This window comes from Engraulis encrasicolus, chromosome 3, assembly GCF_034702125.1.
Source record: "Engraulis encrasicolus isolate BLACKSEA-1 chromosome 3, IST_EnEncr_1.0, whole genome shotgun sequence".
Taxonomy (NCBI): domain Eukaryota; kingdom Metazoa; phylum Chordata; class Actinopteri; order Clupeiformes; family Engraulidae; genus Engraulis; species Engraulis encrasicolus.
In genome coordinates this window covers 39022436-39046622 of record NC_085859.1, presented here as the reverse complement: position 1 = coordinate 39046622, position 24187 = coordinate 39022436, and the positions used below count along the sequence as shown (strand labels likewise).

Here is a 24187-nt window from a genome sequence, read left to right as displayed (position 1 = left end):
CCCCTGAGTTCATCACTGATGCTATCATTTAGATACATGTCTCTGCTTGTCCCTTCATCTCTCTCTCTCTCTCTCTTGTCCTCCTCATCTTTCCTCTGTTTCTTTCCCTCTTCATCTTTATCCTCCATTTTTCTCTTCCCCTCTCCTTCCCGCTCCTTCCTTCAGGATCAATAAATGATACTCTCCCCCTCTCTCCTCCTCTTCCCTCCTCGTCTCATTTTCCATCTCTCCCCACCTCTCTCTACAATGTCCCTGTATTCCCCTTTCCTCCATCCTTCCTCTCTTCTAGCCTTCCCTTTATCTCTCTCCGTATTTTCTCCCACTCTGCTCTTCTATTCTAATTTATCGCTTCTACCTCTCTCTCTTCTCTCCACCATCGCTCTTTTCCTCTCATCCCACTCTTTTCCATCCTTCTCTCCGCCCTCTCCTCTTTTCTTCTCTCTCTCCTCTCTAACATTGCTCTCATTCGCTCTCATCCATGTCTCCCCTCCTCTCCCCTCCCCTCGTATCTCTCTCTCTCTCTCTCTCTCTCTCTCTCTCTCTCTCTCTCTCTCTCTCTCCGAGCGGGTGTGTTTGTCTAGCCGTGTGCCCTGTGGCTGAAGTAGAGGCTGTTGAGGGGAGGGATGGCGAAGGAGGTGCCGTAAAATATCTGTAAAATTGGTTTTGTCATACACACACACACACACACACACACACACACACACACACACACACACACACACACACACACACACACACACACACACACACACACACACACACACACACACACACACACACACACACACACACCACTCTTTCACACAGTAACACATACACTTACACACACAGGCATGCATACATTAAACACACACACACACACACACACACACACACACACACACACACACACACACACACACACACACACACACACACACACACACACACACTTTTGGTATGTGTGTAAATCTGAATCTCATCCCCAAAACGCACACACACACAGTCGTGTGGCTCCTTGGCTGGATAGATTTTACAGTCCTCACGGCCCCTCACTCACACAGCCAGAATCTACTGCTACTGCCTCTTTCATTCACCCGGCACAGGGACTTAACCCTTTGATGCCAGATACTGCATAGCGCAACATTGACACCTGCGTCTAAGGCTCATTTTTTATTTATAATTTATTAAACGTTTTGGTATGTTAGAACTGAGTGAACAAGTTCTAATGTGCGATTAGGTTTTTAGGTTATAAATGCGTAATTAATTTCATGTTTTTATGTGCTTCAGAGGCTGAGATATTTACGTATGTTTTTATAGGCTGACAGTGTTTTCTTGCGTGTATTTTAGGCATCAATGGGTTAACACAGGCAAAAATCTCATGCACACACTCATGCACACACTCTAATGCCCACAGACATACGCATGAATTGCACTTGCACATACAGTGAGGAGAATAAGTATTTGATCCCTTGCTGATTTTGTTGGTTTGCCCACTAATAAAGACATAATCAGTCTTTAATGTTAATGATAAAATGTATTATAATATGGAGAGACAGAATATCAAAAAGAAAATCCAGAAATTAATTCTGAAGAATATATATTAATTGATTTATATTTCATTGAGGGAAATAAGTATTTGATCCCCTGCCAACTATTAAGAGTTCTGATCCCACAGATCAGATGGCACTTCCAATCAACTTGTTATCTGAACGGAACACACTTGTTAATAGTAACCTGCACAAAAGACACATTGAATCTGCAGAATCAGTCCATAGTATGAGTCAATCAATCAAATTAAACTCACCAACATGGAAAAAGACCAAAAAGCTGTCAAAGGATGTCAGGGACAAGATTTTAGAACTCAACAAGGCTGAAATGGGCTCCTGGATATTCAGGAGGAAACTGTTTGTGCATTTCTTCCAAATTTTAGGACATACAAAATCATAATCAATCATGAATCTTAGGCCTGTCTGTGGTTCCATACAATATTTGACCTTGTGGGGATTCAATAACCAGAAAAACAGAGATAAAGCACCCTAAAACTGGATGGAAAGAGCTAGGAAATTATCTCAAGGCAGCTGGGACCTCAATCACTAAGAAAACTATTGGAAACACTTAATACCACAGCAGATTAAAATCCTGCAGTGCATGTATGGTACCCCTGCTTCAGAAGGAACCTGTTCAGGCTCACCTGAGGTTTGCCAATAAACATCAAACTGGATTAGGATATGATTGGGAGGTGCTGGAATCAGATGACACCAAAATCAAACGGTTTGGCATCAACACAACTCGATGTGTTTTTAGGAAGAGAAATGCTGCCTATGATCCCAAGAACAACACCTTCTCCAACATCATACATGAAAGTGGTAACATTATGTTTGAGGTTGTTTTATCTGGCCAAGACACAGGACAACCTCACATCGTCAAGAAATAGATGGAGGGAGACATGTAAACGTACAATGCTGCATGCAAACCTCTTTCCCACCACCACTAGACTGAAGGTGGGTCATGGATTGGCCTCCTAATATGATAATAATCCATAACATACAGCCCAAGCAATGAAGGAGTAGCTCAAGCAGAAGCACATTAAGGTCATGAAGTGGCCTAGACAGTTTCCAAACATTAACCCTATAATAATCCTGTGGAGGGAACAGAAGCTCCCATTTGCCAAGATACAGTCATACAACTTAAATGATTTAGAGATGATCTGCAAAGAAAAGTGGACAAAAATCCCTTCTACTATATCCACAAACATTGTCATTAACTGAAAAAAAGATCTGACCTCTGTACAAGAATACAAGGGCTTTGCCACAAAGTATTTTGTCTTCTTTGACTAGAGGGCTCAAATACTTATTTTCCTCAATGGAATACAAATCAATTAATATATATTCTTCAAAGTTATTTTCTGGATTTTCTTTTTCATATTCTGTCTCTCAATATTAGAATACATTTTATCATTAATATTATAGACTGATCATGTCTTTATTAGTGGGCAAACCAACAAAATCAGCAAGGGATCAAATACTTATTCTCCTCACTGTATATGGAGGACGCACACATATGCGAGCACACACACACTAACACACACACACACACACACACACACACACACACACACACACACACACACACACACACACACACACACACACACACAAACAGTGCACTCGTTTTCACTCAAACACACTATCTCACACACAGACACTATCTCGCACATAAATAATCATTACGTTAGGCAATTAGCCAGTCATTCACAATGCAAAAAAAACATTAAAAAGAGAGAAATTATTAGCGTCTATTTTATCTCTGTGTTTTTGTTTTGCCCCCCAGTCTCCTTGCTCATTGTCACCGTGTGTGGCTCTGCTAATTATGCCCTTTTAGAATTGGACAAATCGAATGACTGAAGTGATTAAATCTGAGCCGTTATTTGTAATTGTGTACATGATGTTAGCCGCTGCGCGCGGTGGTGACGGGAAAGCCAGATGTTCAAGACACTTTGATGTTTTCCCAGCTCGGGGCTGCATTACACAAGTGCATGCGCACACGCACACACACACACACACACACACACACACACACACACACACACATATCCATGCACAGTACAGTACATCCAAACTCAGATACATACATATACATTGCCTTTGGACTAAGATGATGAGATAGTTGGAAACAAGATGCCAAAGATATGCAACACAAACACACTCTCACTCTCACTCTCTCTCTCACTCACACACACACACACACACACACACACACACACACACACACACACACACACACACACACACACACACACACACACACACACACACACACACACACACACACACACACACACACACACAACTAAGAGCAACGTGACCAGCCAGACCTAGAAAGTGCATGTTAAATAACTCCCCTTGCAGCCAATTTTCTCTCAAACACTTCTAAAGAGCAATGAAATATTCTTTACTGGTGGACATACATCGCAGTGACTTCAGGGTTTTTTTCCCTTCTTTTTCCTGTATGGCTAAGCATTTTTGTTAGAGGACTGTTGGGAAGAATGTGATGACGACGACGATGATGATGATGATGATGATGATGATGATGACAGCTTGCCTTTCATTTCAGGTAAATTTTGCTGCCCCAACTACTACACAGAGCTGTGTGATGCACAGAGCTAAAAAATACTCGGGGTGTAATGGAGATATCAAAGCAAGAGAGAAGGGAGTCACTAATCAAACACAGCAGATTAACTCATAGCAGGGCATGTCTTTGCTGCCTTGGATGCCTCTGTGGCTGCGTGCAGGCAGACTGGGCCCGGGCACAAAATCATCTGAAAGGGCCCCCCTCTCAATACATACAATGTAATGGGGTCCCAATTCTGGTGCCCCTCTTTCCCTGGGCCTGGGGCAATGTCCCCTTTGCCCCCCCATGACGGCTTCCCTGGCTGCGTGATTCATTTGCAGTTTGTACCCTCTGCTGCTGTTAATTAGAGCATGGGGTACCGGAAGACATGTGAAGCTGTGCAAAGTATTATCATTGGCTTGGAACTGAAAGGTTTGATGGGGGGGGAGGGGGGCACAGTGTTTCAGCTGAAGAAGCATAACAACCCTTGGTGTTGGCAACTGAGGAATACTGGAACTTGTTTTCCAGATCACATTACACTTTAGGCTGATGTTTTTATTCAAAGCGACATACAGTTGTTTTGGAGCCAGGGTATTGGTTACAGTCACTGGAGCAATGTGGAGTTAGGAGCCATGCTCAAGGCCACCTCCACCATGGATGAGGGATAGAAGACCACCTGCATTCTGTTTTGGGATTCCAGCCTGCAACCTTTATAAAAACTTCTTAACCGATAGGCCACAATTCCCTAGCCTGGGTATCGAGACCTCCAAGCTCTGTAAGCATTTGGTCCCAGAGCAGGCTAACAGTCCCTCTGATGTGATGAAAGATTGTGCTGACTACTACTAGTGTCAGTGGAATAAGGCTGCTTGGTTCCTGCTGCTCCAGACACACAGCACTGCAGGGTGGCCGCGGGTCCTTAAAAAGTCTTAAATTTCATTTTCGCCAAATAAGGCCTTGAAAAGTCTTATTTTGTCTTAAATTTTCAACCCAAATGTCTTAAATTTGTGGAGCTTAATTTAGGGAGGAATAATTATGTCAGCCATGTGATTAACTTCGCGACTTGTAGCCATGTAGTGTAATTTAGAACGCATTATTGAATTTTATTTAGTGTAAAGTTTCATTGTGTATAGTTTTGTGTTTTCAAACGGCTACATTAATGTAAATAACCAATTGGTTTTTGTGCTTCATTTGAACCTGTGTATGATCTTGCGAGTTGGTCCTAATTTCATTTGGAAAATGGTATTGAAAAGTCTTAAAATGTCTTAATTTTGACTTGCTAAAACCTGTAGACACCCTGGCACTGCAGTATGGTGCTTTATTGACAAATCCATCAGTTTTGACAGCCAGTCTGCCTCTGTTTAAGTCTTCCAGTCAGCCTCCAGACATACGGAATCGTACACTGTCTGTGTCTGTTCCCATGTGCTCCAGTATTCTCTGCTCAACAGACGTATACTGTACGAGTACTGTGTGTCCCTGTAGTGTGTACTCCTCTGCTCACTGGCACTTCGTAACTTCACAGGTTCTGAAGAGAAGAGGACAGGAGAGCTAGATGTGTCCTGTTTGTTGGACATGAAGCAGTGATTATAGGTAGCCTGACTCTTGCCAGACCCTCTTGTATTTCCAATCAGCTTCGTGAGTTCACATAAGGGTCTGGACGACACACGGATTCACCCTGATCCCAAACAAAAATGTAGTACAACAGCAATACAGTACAAACAGCACCCATCCTTCACGCACTACAGGCCAGAATCATACACATGAGCAGACAGGCGCCACTCACTCTCTTGAGCAGATGATTATTTGAATGCCTTGACAACAGCATCAAAAACTTCAAGGTGGTTCATGGGTATGAATGCAACAGCCGTATGACACCAGGCAAAGAGCTGCATGCGGCTTGCAAGCCACAGGTTAGCCACCGCTGATTGAGGCCACATGACTGTATACCATATGCCTGGGATGACACGTGTAGGTTTACATACACAATGCATTGTGTGCATGCCAAAAAAGATTTAATTCAGGTGGTCGGCATTTGTGACAGGGTGTATGTATGCATCAACATAAGGTCAGTTACAGTATAGATCATAGATCCATAGATCAGGTACAGTATATACAGTAAGTAAGAATACCTCATGGAGAAAAAATGTAAAAGTTGCAAATGTTAAACACAGCAGGTTGTGTGGTTATTTCCAGGTAAGAAGTAAAACTCTAAAAGATAGCAGCATAGTCATGCCAGGTGACTGCCAGACAAATTGAGTATACTTTCTGAAACTACAGTACATGTTATGTAATACTGTAATAGCTATGACGAAAATACTTGACTTTGAGCTTGACTCCATACTAAGGTGGATGCTGAGAACCTGGTGGCTGTCTTTATCTTTCTCTCTCTCTCTCTCCCTGCCCCTCTGGTGTAGGTCTGGACTGGGATGCAAGTCCTTTGATCAAACTTTTGAAGTTAACTTTTTCTTCACCAGCCCTTTGACAAGCTGTAGCCAGAAAGCTGTGTTGTAAGGATATCCGGTACAGTGCAGTCGTGTTGGATTTCATCCTGGCCTGAATGTGCGATGTACAGTACACACATATGGTACGGCCATTGATGTGGCTGTATTCGTTTGTGGATGGAGAAGAGTGGGCGTTTGTAGATGCATATGGCACTTGCATCGCTGAGTGTGTGTGTTTGTGGATGCATATGGCACACTCGTTGCTAAGTGTGTGTGCTTCCCCTCTCTCTCTCTCTCTCTCTCTGTGTGGGATAAAATAGCTGTGTTTGCCTCAGTCCTGGCCCGCTGGCCCGCTGGCCTGAGAGACAGAGGATTTTAGGGGGAGAGGAGGAGAGGGCTTGCTGGCCTGGACTTAAATGGCTCGCAGTCATGTTGTAGCGGCTGTTCCAAAGCATGGCCAAGCCTTTTCATCCTGTTGGTGGAATCGTCTCCATCTGTGCACACATTGCCGCTTCCCCTGCCTGCCTTTTGGCTCTGATGCTCCCTCTCTCCCTCCCTCTCTCTCTCTTTTTCTCTCTCTCCCTCTCTCTCACCCTCTCTCTCACACACTCTCTCTCTCTCACACACGGTCTCTCGCTGGCACCATCTCTCTCACACACAGACACATTTCTAAGATTTATTTTTGACAATTCTGCAAGCTTGGCTGTATCAAACCACCGTAGCTGTTTTCCAATCTCTGCACCACTCTGTCTCTTTCTCATTGGCTTGTTTTTTTTTGTTTGTTTCCTCATCTGTGACTCCTATTTAGTGCAGCTGTATGGCTGTGGCATTCACTTACTCTTTCACTCTCTCCGTTTCCCTCACACCGTCACACTTCAACTATCACATACACCCCCCCTCCTCTCTTTCCCTCACTCTATCTCTCTCTCACTCACGCCATCACACTTCGACTATCCCCTACATCTCTCTCTCTCTCTCTCTCTCTCTCTCTCTCTCTCTCTCTCTCTCTCTCTCTCTCTCTCTCTCTCTCTCATTTGTATGCAGTATCTTGCAGTGAAATTGAATTCAGATTGAAGGGTGCTCCACTGGCATCAGCTGTAATTATCCTCCACCCCTCCAAACACGCACACTCCTTCGCTCGCTCCTTCACACACACACGCATGCACATACTCTCACACTCTCTGTCTCTGTCTCTCTCTCTCTCTCTCTCTCTCTCTCTCTCTCTCTCTCTCTCTCTCTCTCTCTCTCTCTCTCTCTCTCTCTCTCTCTCTCTCTCTCTCTCTCAGCTACATTCATATAATAACTGCACGACTACACACACAGAAACGTAAGTAACTTTCCAAAAGATAAACATTCAAAATGGTGCAGAAATGTCAAGTGCCACAGCAGCAGATGAGACAGCTGTCTCCAGCTACTCATCATCACCCCTTGCTGAGTCCCCACTCCCAACCCCATCAACAACCAGCTACACTACTACCATGCCAACCAGGGTTGCTGATGGCTTTGGCCGGGCCCTGGTCGGGACCAAGTCATCTGTAAGGACCCCGCACTCAATACACACATTGTTGTAGGGACCCAATACTGGTACTACTCAATTCTGAGCCCCACCACTCTGGGCAAGGGACAACTGACCCCCTTTGTCCCCTCCTGTCGGCTTCCCTGATGCCAGCCTGCCCCTTCTCCAGGTTCAGACAACCCAATCCCAATCCCGCTTCTAGGGCCAAATAGCTCTTTTCCAACCCCTCATCTACTACCACAATATTGCCCCATTCCATGGCCTATCAACAGATACCTCTATTCCAACCCCTCCTACATAACAACAAAATGTTGCCATGCCAACAAGCCCCCGTCCACTACCACCAGATAGCTCAGTTTATTCCAACCCCTACTCCTCATAAACACTGCAATATTAGCCTGTGCCAAGCCCTCCTTGACTACCACCAGATCTCTTCACGCCAAGTCCTCTTTGACTACCACCAGATACCTTTATTCCATCCCCTCCTACAACAAAATGTTGCCCAATGCTAGTGGTTCCCAAACTTTTTCCACTGTGTGCGCACCCCCTTGCGCATTTCAATGTGTGTCGCGCACCCCCTAAGCGAATATCGCACAGTCGGACATTAAGCTGTCATTTTGGGTAATCCTCATTTCCAATAGACCTGACGTTTTTTCTACCATCATCACAATGGAACTTGTTACATGACCTGTCTAGGGGTTATAAATTACACTTCAGATGGACAATTTCAGCATACAATTCACCAAACAATTAAAAAGTACTTAACGTCTGTTAATGGTGTATAAAAACACACATCTCAGCCATTGTTCTATTCAGCTCGCCCATTCCAGTTTGGGAAAAAATGCCCCATGCCAACAAGCCCTCGTCCACTACCACCAGATAGCTCAGTTTATTCCAACCTCTACTCCTGCAATACTGCAATATTAACCCATGCCAAGTCCTCCTTGACTGCCACCAAATATCTTCATGCCAAGTCCTCTTTGACTACCACCAGATACCTCTATTCCAACCCCTTTTCTACACCACAATGTTACACCATGCCTGCCAACCAGTCCTCGTCCACTACCACCAATTACTTCATGCCTAGCCTTCCTCCACTAACACTGGAGACCCAGACCACTACCCCTCCTCCTCCACTCCAGCATCAGGCCCTCGGTACGTTTGCTGCAAGCTGTAAATTATGCGCGTCATCACGAGCAACCGACTGCACATACTTGCTGTTAAAGTAGTAGACCAACACGCAAAATACTGGTGGTATCATCCAGGGGGGGCAAAGAGCGCAGCACTGTGATCCGGAAACTGGGAACACGGACTGTAAGGAAAACAAAACAAAAACAAAAGGATGGACTCCCCGGGCAAGGAGACGATACTGCTAATGCTCCTACATTTGCACGCTCCTTTTTCAAAGTGCAGTGGGGAAGTAGGATCGCAAATGTTTGTCATTTCAGACAGACTCAATGAGACGCTCTCACACTACTTGAGCTGTATGTATTCAGTATGCATACTTGATATACCATATAGTGTATATTTATCTATATTGGCTGATATTGTGGATGAATGTGCATTATTATAAAGGAGGGGGAAAATGCCAACCCCTCTTCAACTACCGTCAGATTTTGAACACTACTAGGTTTTTGTTTTTTTAACACTGCTTGAGCTGTATTTATTCCGTATGCAGGTCTTCTGCCATAGTTAAATGAAGGGCTGGCCTGGGTGAGAAATAGGGCCCGGGCACTTTTGGCTTAAAGGGGACCCTCATAATTAGAGGCACAGAGCGGACTCACCGGTGGGCGCCGCACCCTTCTGGGCCCCTATTTTCAGAAATGTAAAAAAAAAAATTGTTTTTCTTTTTACATTTCTGAAAATAGGGGCCCAAAAGGGTGTGGGGCCCATGGGACATGCCCGCTATGCCAGATGGCCAGTCCAGCCCTGGTTAAATGTCACATCTCTTGCATGACCAGCACAGCAGGCACTCAGTCGCAAGTCTCATCAGCATTCACAGTGCAGGTCTGTTGGAGACGTACGAACGCACCGTGGAATCGCATTAATCCCACCGCATCCCATTCTATAGCTACTGTTCAGTCTGTTTAACTCAATGATACAGTCATTGGTTTAACCGTAAGGGGAAAAAAGCCACTGTGGTGGTATTTCATTAACATTATCAGGACAGTGAAGGCTATTGAATTGTATTACGTAGTGGTACGTAGTGGCTACGGTACGTTTCATGAATGTGTCCTTTCAAATCACAAAAGTTTGCATATCACAAGATTAGTGCATCCCCTGTTTACCGCTGTAGTGAAAGCACGTTTTGAAAGAAAAAGCATTTGATGGCATTGAGTCTTGCTTGAGTTCTCTGTCAACGTACCGTGGAATCGCATAAATCCCACCACATCACATTCTAGCTACTGTTCTCTTCAGTCTGTTTAGCCAAATGATACAGTCATTGGTTTAACCGTAAGGGGAAAAAAAACCCACTGTGGTTGTAAATCATTAACATTATCAGGACAATGAAGGCTATTGAATTGCATTACGTAGTGGTACTGTATGAGTTACTGGATTCGGTACGTTTCATGAATGTGTCCTTTCAAATTACAAAAGTTTGCATATCACAAGATTAGTGCATCCCCTGTTTACCGCTGTAGTGAAAGCACGTTTTGAAAGAAAAAGCATTTGATGGCATTGAGTCTTGCTTGAGTTCTCTGTCAACGTACCGTGGAATCGCATAAATCCCACCACATCACATTCTATAGCTAATGTTCAGTCTGTTTAATTCAATGATACAGTCAAGAAAGAAAAAAACCCACTGTGGTTGTAAATCATTAACATTATCAGGACAGTGAAGGCTTTTGAATTGCATTACGTAGTGGTACCGTATGATTGTTACTGGATTGGTTATGGTTCATGAATGTGTCCTTTCAATTCACACAAGTTTGCACATCACAAGATTAGTGCACCCCCTGTTTAGCGCTATAGTGAAAGCATGTTTTGAAAGAAAAACACGAGATGGCATTGAGTCTTGCTTGAGTTCTCTGGCCTTCAAGTTGAACAAGAGAACAAAAGCACACACATGATGCACAACAGCGGGAAATGTCTATGCTGCCCCGTGGCTCAGCTCTGTTGAAGCTCTCATGGCCACAAGCTCTTTCTAAATACACTAAGAGGCACTCTAAGCATCTGATGAGTGGAAAGCTGGCCATGGAGAAATGTAAATGAGAAAATTATCAATATTTCCTTTTGTTTGGCGCATGTAGTTTAACCCATTGATGCTGGATGTTGCGCTGCACAACATTGGCCCTGGCGCCTGGAGCTGCATGACGCAACATTCAGGGTCATGAGATTTGTGAGTTTTATTAAGAATCTTGGTATGTTAGAGCTGAATGAACACATTCTAATGCAAGATGAGGTCTTAGCTTCTAAAGCACATAAAAACATGCAATGAGTTGCATTTAAATGAGTTGCAATGAGTTGCATTTTATAGGCTGAGGGCAACTTTTCTTAAAAGGGCTTAAGCATTCAATAGCCTTTTTTTGCAGGTGCTTTAGGCGTCAATGGGTTAAGTATATTAAGTGTATCTATGATGCCCTCAGTAGTGTGTATGTAGACATCTCAATTTCATCCGCAATGACTCTGCCAGATGTGATGTCTGTCTCTGTCGGAGAGATGATCACTCATTCAGTACATGATGTGCTGTGCAGTGAATTAGTTTTTTACTGGGCTGATGTATTGCATCGTGCAACAACCATCATAGTGACTGTGTGAATATCTTGGATTAAGCCTTCAGGGAGTTAAAGCGTCTTGGTTATATTGCTCAGCAACTAGGGATGCAAATTAGCGATTAATAATTCATGAATCGTTAGTTGATTGCCTTATCGTTTGACTTACGATTAATAGATAAGAGGCGTTTTCCCCCAAAAATCTCAATGTTTCTCAAAAAAAGCACCTACTGAATATAAAAAATGTAAATTAAAAATTAGATAAAATGCTACATTTAAATGAATTCTATTTAAATTCTTTAATCCTAAAGTGATTTAAATATTCCCACTATTCACACCCCTCTTCACACCCTCCTCACCTGCCAGTTTCACCTGAGTCTCTTGTCAGTTGAATTGGCGATTAATTGTGATCAATGTTTTTTAATCGATTAACGCATTAATCGTTTAAAGTCAACAAATCGATTAATCGTTTGCATCCTGATCCCTATCAGCAACCCAATACACCTCCGGTCCTCCACTGCGCTGCAGTCTTGTGTTTGCCAGCTGTCCTGGCTCCACCAGACTGTTTGACAGCCACATATGCTCCCTTCACCACTACACTACACTGCTAGTGGACTTAACTACTGTAGACACACACCACAGCTGGTTGTTACTGTATGCTGCCTTAACGCGTTGTGCTTGTCGTCTGTCATTTCCCTGTCTGTCAATCGGCCTGTCCACTCCACTCCACTCCACTATACTCGGCATCTCATCTCAGCCGTGTCAGTCTGCGGAGAGCTTCGCCCTGGATGCTGTGGACAGCCTGGTGCGCTGTGGAGTCCTCGTCATGGAGGAGGTACTGTATACACACACACTCAACGCAACACACACGCATAGACACACACACACACACACACACACACACACACACACACACACACACACACACACACACACACACACACACACACACACACACACACACACAAAACACACATAAACATTCACACACTCAATACACACACACACACACGCACACAAGACACACATGGAACATTCACATACAGATACTGTACGTAACACACATACACTGGACGTACACACATTGATGGAAGACATTGACATTGACAGTTGATATGGAGGCAAATACATATTCACCCATGAAAAAAAACAATTCAGTACTATTTGTGCATGAGTGAATATTTCTCAGGCACATTTCATAGTCACATTCCATACGTAGATGTTTTTACCTACAGCAGCTCCCAGTATGTTAGTGTGTGTGTGTGCGTGCGTGCGTTCGTGCGTGCATGCGTGCGTGCGTGCATGTGTGTATGCAGTATGTTTGTGGGATTTCTTCTATGCATTGCTATTATTTCTGTGTGGTCTTGGTGGTAAAGTTGCAACTTTGGCATATTTCTTCATAGCAGATTCATTCATCTCCAATGACTTGGCCATGACCGTACACATGTTTTGCTATACTTCTTTTTACTACAGAGTGTGTTGCTGTCTCCTGCTCTCAGTTGCAAATGTGTAACTCCTTGTATGCTTCACAGAGCAAAATGAGAATGTTTAAACAAAAGTTTACCATTTGTGATTACTGTTTTCAAATCAATTCAGCCGACCTCCATCCCTGGCCGAAACTAAGCTCATGTAATACCCAACCTGCTAGCAGTGCAGAGTTAGAAATGGAACCATCGGATGTAAAAAAAATGTAAAAAAAAATGGTATAACTCAACTGTTTAAAGGGGCTCTATGCAGGATTAAAAGTGAAATTAATCACTGTCCCAAGTCAGCCGATGCTTATTTGAGTCATTAGTAAGTCAAGGATGACTCTCGCGACCACTTTCACGGTCCGCTGTCAGAGAACCCCAAATGTAACTTTTGACAGAGCGACCCGCTACGAGTGTCGTGGGAAACACTTCTCATACGAAAAATCGCTTTACATACCGTATTCAGATTTGGTATCAACTGCTGGCATTCCGTGATGAAAAACATTCTCATAGCGAGTTTTAACGAATTTAAACAGCATTTTTTCATGACTGTAGATTTTGAGACGGGCATGCCACGGGCACCGCGCAAACTACATAATCCTACCTTGTGCCCCTTTAACTGTTGAGCTGGAAAATTGACTTGTTTCCCAATAAACTTAAGTGTGTCTTGTAAAGGAAAACGGGTGGTACATCACTCGAAATGGGTATAAGTGTTCCTGGTAGTGAGCTACCAAGTTCATTTGTCCAAAATGTCGACCCTAAAAGGCTTTGGTCTAGACTGGAAGGCTAGAGGGCTAGGCTGTGAGCCCATCAGATGGCCTCATTACCCCATAGACTAGTGTTTCCCAACGGGGGCGGTACAGCCCACCAGGAGGCATTGGAAAGCTCTAGAGGGGCCTTGAGAAAGATACAGCGGAGAGGGGGCGGTACTTAGTTGCCATTGGGGGGCACTAGTCCATTTAAGTTTTTAATACTAAGGGGGGCGTTATCAGTCTTGTGAAGATGTCAAGGGGGCATTAGGAGGCTTGTGAGGAGGCCAAGGGGGCGTTTCTTCAAAAATGGTTGAGAACCACTGCCATAGACAGTCTGTTTGGTGGAGCAGTCTGTTGGTCTGATTAAAGAAGTTGTTCCCACCAGGCCAGCCAAGTGACCAGAAGGGATAGATCAGACAGACATTTAAGATTGTCCATAAAGGCTCTAAACCACCGTCCAGGGGACCAGGCAACAGCACTCTCTGCAACAGTCGGGCATTAAGACATTGGATAAACAGCTTAGGTGGTGAAACATGGGGAGTTGTTAAGCCTTGCCTTGATGATAAGGGTTTTAACAAGATATCAAATGGTGTTGAATTCAAAACTTGGTGAGGGCACTGTTTTTACTAGGTAATTTGTATTCAAGTATTTGTCTCCATTTATGTCAGACCTAACATGACCTGTGTCATCTGCACAGTGCAATGTGTATGTTTGTGTGCCTTACTGCCTGCCTGTCTGTCTGTCCATCCGTCTGTCTGTCTCATCTGTGTGGGCTGCAGGTTCCCCGTGAGACGCCGGTGTGTGACATCATGAAGAGGCAGGGTGCTCTGACGTGGAGCGCTGCCGACGAATCAGAGAACAGCGACTCAGACTGTGAAGAGCACGAGGCTCGCTCCTTCAAGGTACAAAGGTGTACCACTAACACCAGTGGTTCCCAAACTTTTTCAGCGGGGACCCCCTTTTGAACTGCAGAATATTTTTGCGACCCCCCCACACCCACTATAGTCTTAGCCTTGATTGCCTGAGTCATTTTTTTTCCATTAATATTGGTAGATTTTCCATTAATAGTTTGTCCGGTAATGTTGCTAGAAATCAACCGGACAGCAAATCTATAAACCACACAAGTGAATGCAAGTCCCTTTTGTCCGCGACTCCCCTTCAACACCTCCGCTACCCCTGTAGGGGTCCCGACCCCCAGCTTGGGAACCACTGCACTACGCTATTACGCCATCCAGTTCTCTTCTGGGTAAGATGTTACTGTAGTTTGGTGGCCTTCAAACTCGCAAAAAGGACATGCAGGAGATCTCTCTGATGGTCCAGTGACTAAGAAGACAAGGACTACACACTGTGCTCACACTCAGGGCTATTTGTAGACTTGCACAAATGGTGCTGGGTGCACCTTATGCTCACACATAGTAAGTACACAAGTATGTTCAGTTTGTACACACACACACATACACCCATACATACAAAACCACCCACACACACACACTTTTACACACTTTTACACACACACACACACACACACACACGTACACGTACACGTGCGCGTACACGTATACACATGCTATAACGACTCATAAATGTATTGGTGCGCATACACTAACCCACATGTACACAGACCCACATACACAAAGCCCCGCCACACACACACACACACACACACACACACACACACACACACAGTGGCAAGGACATGGCAGGCAGGACTCAAGGGTATTGCTGTGACGGGGAACACACACGACTCACAGCATTTTCTCTATCAGACCACGACAAGAAAGGGACTTGCTGTCGTGCCACCCGGGTTGAGGGCGGCCCCTCAAAGCTAGCAAATGTACCAAGAGTCCTTTTGCAAAGGTGTGCCTTTGACGCTGTTTGAATTCAAGTGTCATAGCGTCATTCAAGAAGCTTTGTCACGGTGGTGTAATTCCCTGTAAATCTTCACATCCTGACCCCCTCGACTCGAGGCGTCAAAGTTAATTGAAGTGGCTCTGAAGGTGTTTTTTTGAAATCGTGAACCTAGTAAGACATCGCATGATGTAGATCTGATGAAATAAGTGACGAGGATGGATACAATGAGAACCTTTTGAGAGTTTGAGAGCACTCACTTCAAGAATACTTGGAAGATGTATGAAGTACATTATGTCTTGAGGTTAGATTAACTATCAAGTTCTTTTGTTTCAGACATGTAAAAGTTTGTTATCTTTTACCTGACATGTTTCATCGGTGAAACTTCCGTCTTCATCAGAGGGTCACATGGATGTTGTGTGACGTCACACCTCCACAACATCAGTTCTTTTAAAGCACGTCACACTTCAACATCCATGTGACCCTCTGATGAAGACAGAAGTTTTGTCAGGTAAAGGTAAAAGATAACAAACTTGCATGGCTGAAACAAATGAACTTGAAGAATACTTAAAGAATACTGGGAAGGTTTGGATGGACATGCTGTCCATCATGCCATGCCAAGTGAGGCATCAGATTTAGTATTCGCACACTGTTGTCCACACTGCCTGTACTCACGGAAGCCGACAGGGGGGACAAAGGGGTCACTTGTCCCGGGCCCAGGGAGAGAGGGGGTCCAGAATGGGATCCTCATTACAGTATATGTATTGGGTTTGGGGCCCTTTCAGATGTCTTTGTCCTGGGCCCAGTCAAAGCTGTCAGCTGTCAGGCCCTTTCAGATGGATATACAGTATGTGTTCATGTTCTTGATATTGTGTCCTTTGTGGTGTGCGAGTTGGATGTAGTGAATGGTTCTGGTTTGTGGATTCCTATTTAACGGTGTATTCATTTGGTGTGTGTGTGTGTGTGTGTGTGCACATGTGCAAGCGTGCGCATGCAAGCTTGTACATGTGTGTTGAATGCTGTCTCTCTGCCCCGCAGCTGAGTCACCCGACCCAGTGTCCAGACATGCTGTTCTTCCTGTGCAGTCTGCTGAGTGTCCAGCTGAGGGCGCTGTGCTGGGCCGTCCAGGCCTTAGACCATCTCAACACCCCACTCTCGGGTACAGCACTCACAGGCTGATGGCACCCCATTATCACACACACACACACACATAGGCACATACGCACGTATGCACATGCACACACACACACACACACACACACACACAGTCACTCATACGAACATACACACACACATAGTCAGTCATACACACTCACACACACATTATCATTCACAGTTTCTCTCTGCAATTCTTAGTTCATCTGCAGCCTTGCCTCCCTCTTTTGCAGTCTCTTTCTCTCTCTCTGTCACACACACACACACACACCAAAGGAGCCAGCCATGCCAGGACTATTCAACAAAATGAAGTATTACCCTATGTCTAAACTAGACTTAAAGCAAATTATATTTTATTAATTATAGGTTTCTTTGTTACTTCCATAGCGTCTGTAGTTTTTTTTTCACATACTCACTCATCCATGCAAGGTCTGCCCTTCTTTCCGATGGCGTGGGCTTTCCGAAGCAGCAACTCCATGCAGATGCGCCAGGACTTAGAAAATGTCAGACGACTTGTTTCTAGTTTGTACTATTATGAATATTCCAGAAGAGGTGTTGTTTCACATCCATGACCAAGGGCAATGCTGTACTTTGCGCATCAGTCCTGCATTGAATATTCCCAGACGGAGACTTTCACAGGCATAATGAAGACACTAATTAAAGTGCTCTCCACACAAAGACAAAAATATGTTGTCCTCACAATCACATAGGCCTTACATTTGTGCCCTTGCACAACAAGGCAAGCTCAGTGTGCATGGTTGTTTCTAGTTCTGATGTGGGTGTGTGCATCTTGGTATGCATGGTTGATAGAGAGAGATTGTGTGTGTGTGTGTGTGTGTGTGTGTGTGTGTGTGTGTGTGTGTGTGTGTGTGTGTGTGTGTGTGCGCCCATCGCCCCCCTCCCATGCACCATATTGACCCCCCCTCCCAATCTGTCTCTCCTCCCCCCTCCCCTCCTCTCTGCAGTGCCTGAGTGCGTGACCCAGCTGCACGCTGCTGTCCAGGACCTGGCCAACACGGACAGGCACCATCAAGGTGAGACACACACTAGCCTTCATCTACACGTGCACGCCACACACACGATCAAGGTGAGACACTAGCCTTCATCTACACATGCAGTATACACGCCACACACACTATCAAGGTGAGACACACTAGCCTTCATCTATTTATGCAGTATACACGCCACACACACCATCAAGGTGAGACACTAGCCTCCATCTACAGTACACATCCACACCACACACACCATCAAGGTGAGACACTAGCCCTTATCTATACATATACACACACCACAAAAATCAAGATACTGCTGTTGTGGTATTACTGTCTACACCCAAACCACGGTTTCAATGGAGAAGTGCTGTATCTCGTGTGATATACTGCGTTCTTGGCTAGTACGACGAAACCGCTTAAAACAAAAAAGCGCAGTATAATAATTTTTTATCGTTTTTTTCTGAAACGGGACAAAGTTGGACCAAAAAAATTTTAACACAAGAAAAAGAAGCCAATTTCCGGTCTGGTCATTTTCGACCATTTTCAAGATACTGCGTTCTGAAATTGTAGGGCAGTATACATATACACACCACACACACCATCAAGGTGAGACACTAGCCTTCATCTACATATGATACACACCACACACACGATCAAGGTGAGACACTGGCCTTCATCTACACATGCAGTATACACACCACACACACTATCAAGGTGAGACACACTAGCCTTCATCTATTTATGCAGTATACACGCCACACACACCATCAAGGTGAGACACTAGCCCTTATCTATACATATACACACACCACAAAAATCAAGATACTGCATTCTGTTGTGGTATTACTGTCTACACCCAAACCACGGTTTCAATGGAGAAGTGCTGTATCTCGTGTGATATACTGCGCTCTTGGCTAGTACGACGAAACCTCTTAAAACAAAAAAGCGCAGTATAATAATTTTTTATCGTTTTTTTCTGAAACGGTTGAACGGGTGAAAAGTTGGACCATTTTTTAACACAAGAAAAAGAAGCCAATTTCCGGTCTGGTCATTTTCGACCATTTTCAAGATACTGCGTTCTGAAATTGTAGGGCAGTATACATATACACACCACACACACCATCAAGGTGAGACACTAGCCTTCATCTACATATGATACACACCACACACACCATCAAGGTGAGACACTATACTAGCCTTCATCTACACATACCGTACACACCACACACACACACAGTCTCTGCTCCTCTCTTTTCACATGCTGCATGCATGTAGACACATGCACACACACATACACACACACACACTTTCTATCTTTCTTTTTCACTGTATTTGACTATACTCTATCATGCATGAACATGCACACACACACACACGCTATCTCTTTTTCGCTCAGACTCTTGACTTTGCTCTATCATGCAAGCACACGTGCAAATGCGCACACACATACACGCACACACACTGCTTGACTTTGCTCTATCATGCAAGCACACGTGCAAATGCGCACACACATACACGCACACCAATTTATCTCATTTTCACTCTGAGCCGCTCACACACATCATACACACACGTACACTTCTCGCATTTGTAGTCATTAGTCTGATGTACGCTCCCCTGTCTCCCTCAGCCTTGTGGATTGCTGACCCGGTAATTCAGGCCATATATCAGGCTGCTGAAGCCCCAGAATTGTCACTTACACACATGAACACACATTCTACTCTACGCGTTCACACAGACACACGCATGCACGCACACAGGCACACACTAACTTATACATTCACTCACTCACACATAATAGACACACACACACACACACACACACACACACACACACACACACACACACACACACACACACACACACACACACACACACACACTCACACGCTCTCTCTCTCTCTCTCTCTCTCTCTCTCATACATACACTAAAACACCCACTGCGATTTTTATTTCTGAATAGGTCACCCTGTTCAAAAGCGGAATAGAGATTCAGCTGACGCCAAAGTTTAAGTAATATCCCAGTAATGGGCATCTTAATAGGCACTGAAAAAGCTGGCCAGGGCTCAGGGAGAAAAAAAACAGGCTGGTGTCCTGCCGACATGACCTATCTGTCAAGATGAGCTACAGAGCGCTACTGTACTGTACTGTACTGTACGAGATGTTAGAGTTTGGGTTATGTTAACAGACTACCGGTGGCTCATTTCAGCAAAGCAGCCCATTTCGGCAGAACAGCAAACTCTCTCTCTCTCTCTCTCTCTCTCTCTCTCTCTCTCTCTTTCTCTCTCTCTCTCTCTCTCCGGTCCGGAAGCGTGCCCCCTTGTCCCCTGTGGAATGGGATCGGAGCGTTCCAGAAAACTCAACCACCCACCTCTCCTCTTAAAAAAAAAAAAAACAAAACAAAAACCTGCAAACGGCAGTATCAGTGATTAGACTTGGCAAGAAAAACGGCCCCGATCTGCAATCTGTTGTTGATCACATCTGATATACCACGAGTGTGCGGGGCAGCGAATGAAATGAAGACAAACAAAGTGTAATTGCAAATTTTATGGATGATTTGTCGCCATGGAAACTCCCTGCCCCGTGAGGTCAGCTGATCTGCACGCCGTTGCTTTTTGGAGGAAATGACCCACGTTCAGTAGTGTGAAATTGATTTTCTTACTTTTTATGTATCTGGTTTTTGTGTGGGCGTGCGTGCGTGCGTGTGTGCACGTGAACTGTGTTTAACAGAGAGCTCTTCCTTGGACTTGGTGAAGACCTCCGTACGTACTCTGATTGACCTTGGGGTGAGTCGATCATTAAGTATTTCAATAACAGGGGCGGGGTCCCTTCCTTTTCCAAGTAATTGGCATTCAGACACTGTTCTTAATAGAGGTGTGTGTGTGTGTGTGTGTGTGTGTGTGTGTGTGTGTGTGTGTGTGTGTGTGTGTGTGTGTGTGTGTGTGTATCAGGCATATGTGCGTGCATGCATTGACTGATTAACTGATCACATTGCCAATCTGCAGCATATTTCCAATAGTGTTTGGATCGTGTGTGTGTGTGTGTGTGTGTGTGTGTGTGTGTGTGTGTGTGTGTGTGTGTGTGTGTGTGTGTGTGTGTGTGTGTGTGTGTGTGTGTGTGTGTCAGGTTCTGACCGAGGAGGGAGAGGGCAGCTGTGCCCGTCTCCAGCTGAGTCCCTCATTCCAGCTGAAAGACAACCGGGAGACGCTGCAGAAGTTTGTTGCGCAGTTTGTCTACAACTAACACTGACACACTCACAATCACAATCACTCCATCACACACACACACAAACAAACAACAGCTTCAATCACTCACACTGTCTGCTACGCGCGCACACACTCCCACACAAATTCATGCACTTAACTTCTGCTCAGTGACACTCTCATTCATATTCTGTGTTACAGTACATCTTTGTATACCAACTACAACACACACACACACACACACACACACACACACACACACACACACACACACACACACACACACACACACACACTCACACATATTTGTTTCATCACTCTCAAATCTCTCTCTCTCTCTCTCTCTCTCTCTCTCTCTCTCTCTCTCTCTCTCTCTCTCTCTCTCTCACACACACACACACACACACACACACACACACACACACACACACACACACACACACACACACACACACACACACACACACTTTCATTTGTGCAGCATAATAATTGGATTTGGTGCAATCGATAAAGCACTGCATTATTGTTCATTACTACGTGGAGGTCAGTCATCATTGTTTCCCGTTATTTGGCAGCTGTAGCTTTAGCCAACACGCCAACCATGTTACAATTTCATGTTATGTAATGTTACACGAGCCATTTTACTATCATCTTTTATTTGCTTTTATAAAAATGACTGTGTATGTTCTATTATAAGAGTGATTATGTTTGTTCCTTGTACATTCTTTGTGCAGTGTGTCCCCACTTACCTACTGAGCCAAGAATACTTGTTCCTTATATTATAAAACAAATAGAAAAAAGGCTAACACAAACGTCCTCTTTTTTCATTTTAATTCAATTTTTTTCTGTTCCGTCCAATTCGATTTGACATTCTGAAATGCTACCCGTTTACTTGCAGTGAACACAATGCTTGAATAGTTACCACTAAGAGGACCTTTTGATTATGTAAGACCGTGTGTTTACAGTAAGCACAAATGTTTCTTTCACTGTAACAGAGGAAATGAATAAACGATGGGGACTGACCCAAGGTCGAGTGCGTGTAGCGTGTGTTTTGTTAAAGCGTTATATACATGATGTGACGGCTTGTCGAAGTGTCAATTGTGCTCAGCATGAGTACTGAATGTTCTGGAAACAGAGCTGGAACTTTAGTAATCCGCAGGGCTGGGCTGAGGGAGAAATAGGGCCTGGGCACTTTGGGCTTAAAGGGCCCCTCTAAGTTAGCAACGCAGAACTGACCTTTTTTGTTTGTTTGTTTTTACATTTCTGAAATTAGGGGCCCACGAGGGTGCAGGGCCCACCGGGAAATGCCCGCTATGCCAGATGGCCGGTCCAGCCATGGTCATCCGTCATGGCTGCATTGGGCTCAGCGGTTACAGTTGTCAAGCCCCATTCACACTCCGTCAGCTGCAATCATACTACTCCTTTGTCATTTACTCGCGTGCTCTCTTGATATATTCATGAACGTTTACTAAGTAATCAACTAATATTTTCGAGTATGGCCCAGGTACAGTCAATTTTGCAGCTAAAAATGTCTATTTCTGGAAATTCAAAATGGCAGACCATGGAGAAGATCCCCCTTTTCATGTATGAAAAATGCAATTTTCCCAGTCATAATGAATACTTCGAATTTGATGGTGGTGGTAAGTACAGTAGTCATGAAAAAGGTAACATTAGTGAATGGGAAGCATGAATTCTGGAAATAAACAACAAAAAATCTTACACAGTGCACCTTTAAGTCATCCGTCATGGCTGCCTTGGCCTCCTCTAACAGAGGTTACAGTTGTCACAGGTCCCTTTCACACTCCGTCGGCTGCAATCATACTACTCCTTTGTCATTTTCTCGCGCTGCTCTCTTGATATATTAAAGAATAAAAAAGAGTGCACATTTGTATGCAAGGTTGAAGGTAATAGTGCAATTCCTCAAACATGCTTGAAACATAAGTGTGCACACACACTTGATTGAAGGGAAGTATTTGTTTGTCTCCATCAACAGTAATGTGAAGGTGTAGCACAGGGGTGCGGCCCTTGAGACCCTTTTATCCGGCCCCCCAACATTGTTTTAACGTTACTGTATATATGCAGCTTAACATGAAATATGACATATTTTGTAAAGGAATCTTAGAAAATACATTTGCAATACAATTAAGTTATATTCAGTGGACCTAGAGAAAATGGGGTCTGTTTTAAAGGTGGCTGCTGTCAATATAGGCCTAAAGTGCAGGGGGAAATCCTGGTTTGTGTTCATAGTGCGCCCCTCGGAGTACTTTTACAGCCCTCAAATGAATTTGAAGTGCCCCCTCGAATGAAAAAGCTTCCCCACCCATGATAGCAGGATACTTGCAAAAAACAAGACAGCCTTGCCCTTTTTTCTCATCTAGAGTTTGGCACAATGGAACACAAAGAGAACAAACTTCATCAGTGAACTCCTTTAGTTTAGGGTATAGAGGTTCTACAGTAGGCCTACATATTAGACCATAGAGGCAGTTATCCAAACTGTGACTGTATCTCAAAGTCAAGGATTCTGGCCTTGGTAGGACATGAAACGCCCAGTGATTTGATACTCTTTGGTGAACTCTGCAGAGTATCCTATCACTGGGCGTTGCACGTCCTAGCAAGGCCAGGATCCTTGACTTTGAGATACAGCCAGAGAGTATGGTGGCCAACAGTCTCTAGTGCATCCCACCCTCCACATGATGATTATTTATGCCGCTCTTGCCACTAGACGTTTACAAGATTTGTCATTTGTCATCAATAACAAATTAAAATGAAAAATTGCAGTGTCTCTCTATGGTTGAGAGGCTGTTGCCCAAGATGCTTGAGACTGTGAAAATTGTGTCCACTTGGCATTAAGCTGAAGTTGTTTGTTTGTGCACATGCAGGCATTTTAACAAGATGAAAGCACACATGCAACTCCTTGTACAAAGTACATCATGTCTTTGCCCTCAAAAGGAAGTCTGTTTTTGTCCAATATTTATAACGTTGTGCTCCAGAGGTTAAGTGTTGGCA

The 24187-nt window shown here is 44.2% G+C and overlaps 1 protein-coding gene across 2 annotated transcripts in view; it reads left to right on the top strand.

The window, feature by feature from the left end:
- Positions 1-21265, top strand: part of gpat2 (glycerol-3-phosphate acyltransferase 2, mitochondrial) — a 124656-nt gene extending 103391 nt beyond the window's left edge. For both annotated transcript variants that reach the window (XM_063195384.1, XM_063195383.1), the window contains exons 18-23: positions 12517-12594; positions 14760-14882; positions 16867-16987; positions 17949-18017; positions 20709-20764; positions 21105-21265. In XM_063195384.1, coding sequence (XP_063051454.1) covers positions 12517-12594; positions 14760-14882; positions 16867-16987; positions 17949-18017; positions 20709-20764; positions 21105-21221 — 564 coding nt within the window. In that variant the 3' untranslated portion in view covers positions 21222-21265. The remainder of the gene's footprint in view (positions 1-12516; positions 12595-14759; positions 14883-16866; positions 16988-17948; positions 18018-20708; positions 20765-21104) is intronic.
- The last annotated feature ends 2922 nt before the right edge of the window (positions 21266-24187 follow it).